The sequence below is a fragment of the Piliocolobus tephrosceles genome, chromosome 1 (genome assembly GCF_002776525.5).
Source record: "Piliocolobus tephrosceles isolate RC106 chromosome 1, ASM277652v3, whole genome shotgun sequence".
In the NCBI taxonomy this organism is placed as follows: Eukaryota; Metazoa; Chordata; class Mammalia; order Primates; family Cercopithecidae; genus Piliocolobus; species Piliocolobus tephrosceles.
The window spans coordinates 218,904,321-218,914,908 of NC_045434.1; the positions used below are offsets into that span (position 1 = coordinate 218,904,321).

Genomic DNA, 10,588 nt, shown 5'->3' on the forward strand with positions numbered 1-10,588 from the left:
GACTTACTTTTGGCTAGCTTCCTCGCCCTCGCCTTGGATCGCATGGTGTCGGCTCGCGGAATCTCTCTCCTCCTCGAGTCCAGAAGCAGCCACACACTATCTTCATCTCCCCAGCATTGTCAGTTTGGACACCTTCGCACATGCGCACAGAGCACTCAATCTGACACCCCTCGCCGGGGCCAAAAAAACTTTGCAATGTATTCATCATCCTCATCGTCGCGCCGCCGCCGCCGCCGCCGCCGCCTCGGCGCGGGATTGGGGGGCTCTCCTCGGCCTTCTCGGTCTTCGTCTCACTTATCTCTCCCCCCTCTCCCCCCCCTTTTCAGCGCAGCTCGGAACTGGCCCTTTAAGAAAACATTCCGTGCTCGGCGCTCCCGCCCGGGGCCCGCACCCCGGACACTTTAAAAGGACCCAGGTGGCCCCGGAGGCGAGGTGACTATCCCCCCACCCTGCCCCTGCGTCGCGGCGCGTCGCGCTGCTGCTCCCGCCCCAGCCCGGGCCGAAGATGGGGCGGCGGCTGCGGGTTTCCACACGACTTCCTTGGATCTCGGGGCACACGCGCCGATAGTTCGGACGCGGGTCCGGGCTGGTTTTGCTCCATTTTACTGCGTTTTATGACTAATTAAAAAGCTTTGCGTTCCCAGTCGCCCCGGCCCGCTTTTCTCCTGCACTCTCCCCTCGGCCCCCGTCCCCGCCCCGCGGGGCGCTGGAGGGGGCGTCGGGGCTCGCGCGCCAGAACCCGGCTCCTCCGAAGCCCCTCCGGGCCCCGCCGCCCCCCTCGGGCCTCCCGGCCCCCGCCTCCTCCCCTTCGCCCCCACCCAACGGCTGCTGCTTCGGGCTTCGCGGCTCAAAAACAACAGCGGAGGCGCCGCCAGCTCTGCGCTCCGCCGCTGCCCAGGCCAGCGGGCGGCACTCGGACCCGCCGCCCTCGGTCCCTCGCGAGGCCGCGGAGGCCAACACGCCTCGCAAGGGGGGACAGCGCGGGGGCGGCCGTCCAAACACCAGGCGTCCTCGGCCGGTTGTCCCAGGGCGCCCGCACCTCTCCGCCCGCGCGCTCCTGCCGCCGCGCCCCCCAGGTGAGTACCCGGCTGCGCGAGCGCCGGAGCTGGGCCACCTTCGGGGACCTGGGCCTCTGGGGACACTCCCCTCTGGCTTCTCCCGGCCCAGGTGCGTAGGGGGCGGAAGGGCCGGCGGCGCAGGTGGAGCAGCGCGGACAAGAGGCGACCAGACGCTTCCTCTTCCCCTGCAGCCCCCAAACTCCGAGGCGCTGCGGCGGAGGGGCCGGGCTAAGCGCAGGCAGGGTGGCCCCGGCCCAGGAACCTGACGGTCCGAGTGCGGATTTCTCATCTGAGTATCTGGGAATCGAGAATGAATTGGAAGGAAACCGAGGCGCTGCCCTGGCCGGGTTGCTCCCCCGCACCCTTCTGGAGCACCGAGGTCCTGCCCGGCAACGGGACTTGGAGCTGCCGCAGAGTCAGCCTGAGCCCGAGGCAGGGGTCGCGCCCGCGATGTGGGGTCTCCGCCGCCCCGCGAGGCTCCTGGCCGTGCCCTCCCTGCCCTTTGTTGTGTAATGAGACCTGTGGCGGCTCCACTGAGACCCACACGTGGAACTCCGCGCCTCCGCGTTAAAGGAGGTGAAACGCAGCAGCCCTGAGAAACCCGAGACCCCGGTGTCCTAGCAGAGGCGCTCCGGAGGGGGAAGGGCGTGCGGCCGGCGCTACCCCAGAGGAAAAGCCCAGCGGAGCGGGGCTGGGCAGGAGCCGGCGGCGGCGGTGCGCTGGGCCTTCTGCCTTGGATCCTCCGCAGTCGGCACCACTTCCCTGCTCAGATTCGAACCCAGATACGGCTCCCATGGCTCCAGGGTGCCCAGTCTTGCAGCCAGCTCGCCGCCCGAACCCAGGATGGAAGAAGCGCTCACTGGCCGCTACCTCTGCTGTTTCTGGCACCAGGTGAGTGTTGCCCAGGGAAGGGCCATGAGCAATGGCACAGCCCCATTCCCTGCCATCCTTCTGAGGGTCTATCGACCCCTTTACCCACCCTCCCCACACCCTGACCATCTTTCAACAGGGCTGGGGCACAGTTTACAGGCCCAGCTCTGGAGGTCTTGATCAGCATAGCAGACTAGGGCACTGCTGCAGCTCTGGACGGCCAAGGCCGGTTCTGAACCTGCTCACCCGAGTGGGAGGGAGGTGCTGGAGCCCAAGAACACAGGCGCTGTCCTGCCTAAACCCTACCAAGGGCAGGCTCCTGATGGTGGGCCCAACCTGGCTGGAGCTGCTGGCTAGAAAGGACTCAAGGTCACTCCCATTATCTCTGCACCCAGTTTCCCCTTGCTCCCGCCTGAAGCCTCCGCAAGTTTGGGAGGAGGCCTGGGGAAGTTACTATAGTGCCTGCAAAGCACTCCCACCTGCAGAGAGGGTCCCTTCCCCACCCTTACCCTGCAGCTCAGCAAAGGCCTCCTTTGCCTGTGGCCTGGAGGTAGCCAACAGATGCCAAGGTTGTGTAGTCCTGGCCTTCGTCTAGGGGTGCCCCAGCTCTCTCAGGTCCTTTCCATGCCTCCTCCTCCAGCTCAGGAGGTGATTCTCAGAACCCTGACCAGGCTAGGACAGGACAGCCATCCCTGGCACTGTTGCCAGCACCAAGGGAAGAAGGGCAGGAGGTATGGGAGCAAGCTGGTCTGTGCCATCTGGCCCCTGCCCTCCTCCAGGCTGTTGGGTAGGGATGAGGTCACGGATCTGCCTGGGGAGCGGTAGCTGCCGGTCAAGCCTGGCCAGGGAGACAGCGGGGCTGCCTACCCGCAAGGCGCTGATGCAGCCCTGGCTCCAGTGGGTCAGTGTCTCCCCAGCCTGCTCGAGGAGCTCAGGCAGGCTGTCCCCAAGGCCATGGCCCTGGCCGAGGTTGCATCCTGGCCTGGCCAGGCCCTGCCCCCACGTGGCCAGACTTAGAAGCGGAGTGCAGGTCAGGATTGAGGAGTCCCATGAGGAAAAAGAGTGAAGCAGGGAAGATGACATGCAGATCCTCCCTGGGGCCCAGTTCTGTGTTCCTGCCTGGCAAGGGCTTTGGGGGGCTTGGGGAACAGGTAGGGCAAGTGGAGGCCCAGTGGGGAAAAGGTTGGTATTAAAAGTTTTAAGGGCAATTTTCAAACCAAGTCTAGCTCTGCAGAGCCTTGGGGCTGACGCCAGGCCCTGGGGCCCCTGTGCTGGCAGTGTGAGCGCTGTGAACTCATTCCCACTGACCTCCTTGAGTTGTCCAAGGACAGTGGGTGTGGGGTGACCACAAAGAGGCTCCTACACTGGACAACTGCACGCTGCTGTCGAGTTCCACAACCAATTTTATAGCTGGGGTCTTGGAGGTTAGCTAACCACCTACTTCTGCTGGGGTCTGGGCAGAGAGGGAGTCCCTGGAAACTCGATTTCCCCATGAGCCCTGCAGGCTCCCAGTGTTTCTAGCGGCTGGAGACCCATGACCAGGTTAATTCCTTAGAGAAAAGGCCAGGCTTGAGAGCCAGAAATGCTGGTCCTGCAGCGCTGGAGGAAGCATCTTATTAGACAGCAAGTAGGAGGGCCCCAAGCCCCAGGGGTTCCCCAGAAGCCCACTGAGTAGCAGAACTACCATGTCGGCCCACCCTGCACTCCCTGAATCTACAAATGCATTCTAGGGCTAGAGGGCCCCTTCGCTTGGCCGGGTCTTGTGCCCCATGCCAACTGGCAGGATCATCGCTGCCCCAGCTGCCCCCACCTCCAGCCCCTCAGGCCACAGAGAGCCCTGCTTTGGGCTGTGTGTGCAGGACAGGAGGTGGGCATGGCACCTGGCAAGATGGACTGACCTCACCAGGTTCTCACCCCTTTCCCTCCTGCTCCTCTGTGGGGTTTGAACTTGGCCATGGGTTTTCAGATACTTGGCCTCAGGCTCTATTGAATTCCAAGTCAAGGTTTTAGTCACTCCACACCCCCACCTTGTTCCTCCAGGTAGCAAAGGAAGCACAGAGCCTCTGGTTTACCACGGGCTTTCCTGGGAGATTGGAAATGGCCCAGGTGGGATCCAGACCGCCAGCACTCACTCCACCCCCAATATCTGGGCCACTGAGTCAGGCCAGGATGAGGCTCTTACTCTCTGGGCATGTTCTCCTGCCCCACGCTTGGTGGGAATGTCTCCCAGACTTGAGCAGCAGGCGGCAGGAGACCACAGGGGCCCTTGGGGATGGCTGACTTGGCTCCCACTAGACAGGGGAACATGGAGGAGGGCTGCCTGGACCCCATACCTCGCAGGGACTCGATGGGGACTGAATGCTGGAAGGAGCCTGCATTTGGTCTAGAATGGTGGGGGTGGGTGGGAGACACAAGTCATCGAAAAGGCCATTTCTTCCCTATTCAGGCCTCTGAAATGACCCGAAGTGGGTGCTTCCTCCAGCATCATGCCTCAGCCGCACACTGGGGCCATGGGAATCCCCCCCAGACCCTGGGGTCAATATTTCTGGGCCCCTTTGAACCTTCTTCTCACCCAAGGCCTGGGAAGCCCTCCTGTGCCGTGGAATACTTGGAGAGGACGGGACACAGGTCCCAGTTCTGGCCCAGTGGTGGCAAGGTTCCGTTCCCTGCACTGCTCAAAAGTAGGGACCTCCCAAAGCCGATACCCGATTCCAGGTCCCGGAGTGGGTAGCTGGGAGGGGTGGACTTCCCAGGAATGTGAGCCATGTCGCTGATTTCGAACAAACCCCAGATGTGTGGAAACTGACTTATTTTGATTGCAAGAGGATCCTTGTCCCTTGCAGATGGGCAGCTTCCGGGGACCGGCTTGCCATCGGCAGGCACGATGTTGTGGCCATCCCAGTGGAACCCCTCTGCCCGGCTTTGTGTCCTGGCATCCCCACCAGGGTGCCCGGCTCTCCTGCGCAGATGTCGGGAGTATCTGGATGCCCCGTGGGCACTTCAACGGCCCAATTCGGAGTTTTTTGTTTTGTTTTGTTTTAAGAGATTGAGACTGTGAACCTGAACTCCCTTGATCTCCTCCCGTTGGGCCCAGGAGGGAGCCTAATCCAGGCCCAACCCGGCTCGCTGAGAAGGTGCAGGAAGCCCCCAACGACTCCTACTCCTACTCGTGTGCGGCCCATCCTGGCCGAGACGCTGCAGTGGTCGAGCCGCTGGGTGTCTGCAACCGGGAGCTCCCCCGCCGCTGGGGGCAATAAACGCAATCGGTTTCCCACGCTTTCCCTCTTGATCTCAGAACCTTTAAAAATCCACCAACGAATGTCGTTGCCTGGATGCGCTGCGTGTGACCTTCAGCCGTGTGTTCACGCGTACCCGCAGCCGTGGACTGACGGTCCCTTCCTGCCGCCGCTCTGCGCACACCGGCAGCAACTTCGTTACCCACAGCGCCCGCGTCCCGCGGCTCGCGCGGAACTGCGCGCGGGAAGGTGGCAGAGGGACCGCTCCAGAACGCTGCTCGCGTAGACGCTGCCTCTGCCTTCAGATCCCAGTTCGGCCGCGCGCGGGCGGGGCCGTGGCAGCAACGAAAATGGCGAGTCTCGTAGCCTTCCGGGCCTGATGGCCGCATTCCGGGAGTCGCCAGGTGGGAGTCCGCCTTCCGCGTCCCCGAACGCCCAGAGCCCGGGACACGGGCCGGCGGCCCGGTCACCAAGCCGATTCCCCGCATCGACTCGCGCCGGAATCCATATTCGGCTTGCAAGGGCCCCCTGCCGTCTCTCCGCAGAGCGCCCTGCCCCACACTGCCGGCCCTCTTAGCTTGAAAACCAATTTTTACCTTTGATCCTGAGAGATTAATACCCCACAGGTGAAACCGTGGAGACGGAGCTGCGGTGGGTTTCTTCTCTACGCCTCAGTTTCCCCGTCTGTGAAATGGGACCAGGCGCGCCTGTGCTCCTCCGGGAGTTTATTGCAGGGCTGGCTGGAGAGAATGGCGGGGTGGAAGCCGCCAGGTGGAGGCCCATGGTCGCCCACCCCGTGGGCCTCGTTTGCTGGGTGGGGGTCAAAGGCATGTGAGACAGGGATCGCCCCAAGGAGGCTCTGGAGCCGGCCCCGCCCGTCCCTGTCTCCTCCCCTCGCTCCCCTTCCCCCGGCCTTCCCGGAACTCTCTTGGCCCGCTGGGTGGAGGAGGGGCGAGGGCCGGCTCCTCCGTCCCCAGGGTCGCTCTCCTCCCACCCCCACCGCAGAATCTGGCCCGCCCTGGGCTTTCCTCTCAGGTCCCTTTGGGTCTCCAGAAGCCCGGAGGTTTCACGCAGACTCGAACCTGAGATGGCACCATCCAGCACCCCAAATCCTGCAGAGGGCGGAGGGGATTTGGGGAGAAGGCAGGGGCTGCCAGGGGCGCTTTGGCTGCTGGGGGTGGGGGACAGGGCCTGCGGGGGAAGCGGGTGGGGGAGGACTGGAGACCCAGGCCCCCCTAGATACAACGAACTTTGCGGGAGGGAATACGCCATCCCCATACCCACTTCCAAGGACGTAGGTCTTTTAGTACCTGCGGCAGCCGCGTTCCCACACATCTGCGCGGGGCCCCGCAGCATGGCCTGGGGAGCTGAGGCTTCTGGATCTGACACAAACTACCTTTCTGGGTGTAGAAGGAGGAGGTGGGGTGGGGGAAGCAGGGGGCCGTGGTCTGAGCATACCTTCTGGCCTCTGGGCCTCCCACCTCCTGGGGCAGGACCTACGGGGAAGGACGGGAGCAGAGTGCGGTGGTCGGGGGGACACCCAAGGGTCTACCTCCGTGAGCTTTGCTTTCTACTAAACCAGTAACTATAGTGGTAGTGGCGGTCGAGACACAGCTCAAAGAGCCGGCAAGAATAGAGCAGGCACCAGGATCGCCCCAGGCAGGGAAAAAATGACCAATTCTGTAGAGTGACCCGAAGGTGATGGAATCACTCAGGCGTCCTCCTGGGAGAGGGCTGCCTGCCCCTGCCGCCAGAACGCCGCCGGCGTCCATGCCCCCGGGGCTAGAGAGAGCAGCCCGGCACAGATCACTCAGGAACTCTGATCTCCTCACCGGGTACTGGGCTGTGGGGCACCCTCACCCCCACACTTTGTGTCCCTGGGCCTCCTCATCAAGGCAGGGGCCCTGAGTGGCAGGGACACCCCTGTGTGCAGAATATGCCCCCTGCAGCCCCCACAGGTCACCTGTTGGAGGACTTAGGTGGGGCCTGCCCTGGGTGAAGAGGGCAGGTCCAGCCTTCAGCAGCCCCTCCCCCATGACTTCAGTGGAATTACAAGGGGAACACCCAGGGCAGCTCCCATAGGCTGCAGAAGGGAAGAGGGAAGGGCTTCTACTGAGGTGAGACAGAGTGGTCCACCCCTCCCACGCCATCAGCCCCCCTCCCCTCTCCACCCTTCATTGCTGGGACCCCAGGGCCCATAGACAGCTGGGGAAACGGGGAGACAAGAGGAACTGAAGCTCAGCTTCTGCCTCCTGTCTCCTGGGACCCTCGGGCAGCCCCTCCAGCTTCCTGGGAGTCCAATTTCCCAAAGTACAACAGGTGGCGGCAGAGCCTGGTCCCGTCGTGGGGCGGCGGCACCCGGGTGAGTGACTCGCAGTTCCTGGAGCCCTGCAGGCTGTTGGAGAGTCAGGGAGCCTTTCTCCCTCCCACCTGCCCTCTTGCACTTCCTCTCCCACAACCCAGGGCTACTCCCAGAGGCTCTGAACTGGAGCCCTAAAAGGTAACCAGCCCCCGGCTGGACACAGAGAGGGCAAGTTGGGGCCAGGAGTGAGGACAGGTGCCTCAGGAGCCACCTGCTCCACTCATCCACAAAGGCCTTAACTGGCTCAGGGGCCCCTGAGCTCTCAGTCAAGCCCCGCCCTCCTGACCTTGTCCTGCCCTGGTGCTGCCAATCGGGTGGAGGTGTCTCAGGGCCAGCTGGTCTCCTGGCAACTGAAGCCCACACTTCCCTTCCATTCACTCATTCCTTCTTTCCCTCACGCAGGAGGCGCTGCAAGGCTTAGTGCTCCTGGAGCTTCGAGTCTATGATATGAGCTAGGGTGTCTCCTCCCTCAGACCTGGAACTTCCGAGGCATTTTACCCAAAGCTCCAGCACCTGACCCAAGGCTGGGCTGTGCTCTATCCTCGGTGAAAGAATGGATGAGTCACAACTGAGTGAGTGGAGAGAGCTGAACGAGTAGGTTTCCCTGGGTTTTCCACAGGTGGTTTCACAGGGGAAGACCCAGGGAGGTGAGGGCGACCTTGCAGGACGTCGTGGTGTGGAGGCAGCAGCCTGGGGCAGGGACTGTGCTGAGTGCCTGAGGCCGAGACACCCCTCTGTAACCTCCATAATCCGTCGGGTCTCAGAGGGCTGTCCTGTGTTCAGTTAGCCAATGCCAGCACCGTATGACGAGGACACAGCAGTGAGCAGCTGCCCAGGCCCCTTGCACTGTGTTTGGAAAAGGAAGCTGGCTTGTTCTGGGGTCCCCAGCAGGATGGGGAGCAGGGGTGGGGACCATGGCAGAGCGAGAGTTCTAGGAGAGAAGCTGGTCCACCCACAGGCTCCCTGGCTTGAGTGCTGCGCCAGGCAGGGTGCTAGGCATTGTGCTGCTCACTTCCCACCCCTGGATTGCAACTGTGGGCTGTGTGGCTTTCCCAGTTCTGTGAGGTGGGTGCTGTGATTGTGCCCACCTTACAGATGGGAAGACTGATGCTTAGAGACTTGAGCAGCCTAGGCAAGGACCTGTGCTTAGAGGCAGAAGCAGTACTCAGAGGAAGAGCTCCCTGACCACAAAGTCCCAGGTGACTTGCACTGCAGGGATAGAGCTCTCCGGGAGGTGCAGGGTGGCAGAGGTGCCTCTGAGAAGAGATCTCTGCCTGGGACCCTTTCCTGGGGCTCTTATGGTGCTGGGAGTGTGAGCACCACAAGAGCCCCACTACAGTGATGCACCCAGAGGGCGCTCTGGCCTATTGGTCACCTGTGTCCTTCTGACAATGACCAATACGCTTATTTGCCAGGGTCTAGGAAGACTCAGGCACTGGAGTCTGTATTTCCTGAGTCCGCCTCTCACTGGTAAGTCCTGAGCCCCCTTCATTCCCAGCACCCACACTTGGAGCAGCTATCCAGGGCTATACTGTGGCTGCTGCTGTCAGGGAGGGGCCCCATGCTCCAGCCAGGGGCTTTAGGGGCTCAGTTTAGGACTAACACGCCAAGCAAGTCGTGCTGAGTGTCTGGGCTTCTTCTAGGAAGGTATTTCCAATCATTGAATGTGCCATTAAAAAAATGCATGTCAGTTAAGTGTGCACTAAGCCTGGACCACATGGGACACAGTTGTTCTAATAAACACGAATAAGCCAGTTTTCACATTAGAGAAATAACAGTTTCTTGTAGAAATGTGGTGCTTTTAAAAGAGGTTAATTAATAAACAGCAGGTAATTGTTCATGGCACATTGTGGCAGAGGGTAATTTTCATTTTAGAGGATGGAAGGGCCAAATACCCCTCCCTACTCAGCATTTTTCTGTAATAATCACCTCAGCTTCACCTCTGCCTTTCATTTTTACAGCTGGAGCTGTTTATCATCGCTCCAACTTTCACTAAAAAGGAAAAACTATCACTTAAACAAAGCCATTGAAAACCCAGCATCATATGTGGATTTTTTAACATAAATAAATCATACAAACTAAGATTTATGTTCTTGGAATGATGTCATTCATTGAAGGCTGCCTTCCCAATCAAAGCCGTGTTTACTGATTTTTCTTTGGTGGGTGTGCTTTTTGCTATATAGGAAAAACCCATTCGGTCATCCTTGCTGCTGTCTTTTCTCAGCTTGGCCCAGAACATCAGAAAGGTTTCTCCCTGGGCCAGTCCACAGAGCCAAATGGTGAAAATGGTTTTAACTCCATAGACTGCTTTTAAAGCCTTTGCTGTTGAACCGTAAGTCTGAGATGAAAAGACTGTTAAACCTTCCCTAAGAACGTTTGCAGGACACAGCAGAAGTTTATGGTCCTCCCAGGTCTCCTAGAGCCTAGAATGAATCTCGCTGCAGAGTAACACATCTGCAGAAGCTTCACCGAGTTGAAATGAGTGAGGAGCATTAAAATCAGCACGTGTGGATGAATAAGATGTGGCATATCCATGCAATGGAATACTATGTCGCCATGAAAAAGAATGAAGAGCTGACACTTTCTAGAACGTGAATGAACCTGGAAACCATGATGCTCCATGAAAGAAGTCAGTCATAAAAGGTCACACATTGTGTGATTCCATTTATATGAGATGTCCAGGATGGGCCAGTCCTTAGAGACTGAAGACAGATTAGTGGTTGCCTGGCTGTAGAAGTAGAGACAGTAGTACCCTGAGCCAATGAAGGCACTGGGAACAGATGGGCCACACCAGAGTCCAGCTTCGGCACTCCAGGCATTGACAGGAGACCATTAGCTGGAAGCCAGTGGGTTCCAGTGGGAAGTCGGGCTGACTAATAGGGACAGGTGTCCAGGAGGCTGCAGTGTGAGGTTTTCATTTGTTCAAGCAACACACATTCACTGCGTGCTTACTATGTGCCAGGGACAGCCATAGACCCTGAGGCTACAGCAGTGATGGAGACAGACGCTGCTCCCGTCAAGGTCAGGTTTTGATGGGGAAGGCAGCAATAAGCCAAATACAT

At 60.0% G+C, this 10,588-nt stretch overlaps 2 protein-coding genes and 1 long non-coding RNA gene across 3 annotated transcripts in view; all 3 read left to right on the plus strand.

Moving 5' to 3' along the window:
* Window positions 1-364, plus strand: part of LOC116418940 (spidroin-2) — a 7,163-nt gene extending 6,799 nt beyond the window's left edge. Inside the window, exon 3 of the mRNA XM_031936262.1 lies at window positions 327-364. Coding sequence (XP_031792122.1) covers window positions 327-350 — 24 coding nt within the window. The 3' untranslated portion in view covers window positions 351-364. The remainder of the gene's footprint in view (window positions 1-326) is intronic.
* A 141-nt stretch (window positions 365-505) lies between these two features.
* Window positions 506-6,035, plus strand: LOC111544554. Its single transcript, XM_023215095.1, has 4 exons — window positions 506-523; window positions 899-1,076; window positions 1,665-1,949; window positions 4,972-6,035. Exons 1-4 carry the CDS (start codon window positions 506-508, stop codon window positions 5,448-5,450), a joined length of 960 nt encoding a protein of 319 aa, XP_023070863.1. The 3' UTR covers window positions 5,451-6,035.
* A 1,946-nt stretch (window positions 6,036-7,981) lies between these two features.
* On the plus strand, window positions 7,982-9,610 carry LOC113225335. Its single transcript, XR_003309997.1, has 4 exons — window positions 7,982-8,120; window positions 8,622-8,725; window positions 8,942-8,996; window positions 9,488-9,610. It is a non-coding gene; the product is annotated as an uncharacterized LOC113225335 (long non-coding RNA).
* Window positions 9,611-10,588: the final 978 nt, after the last annotated feature.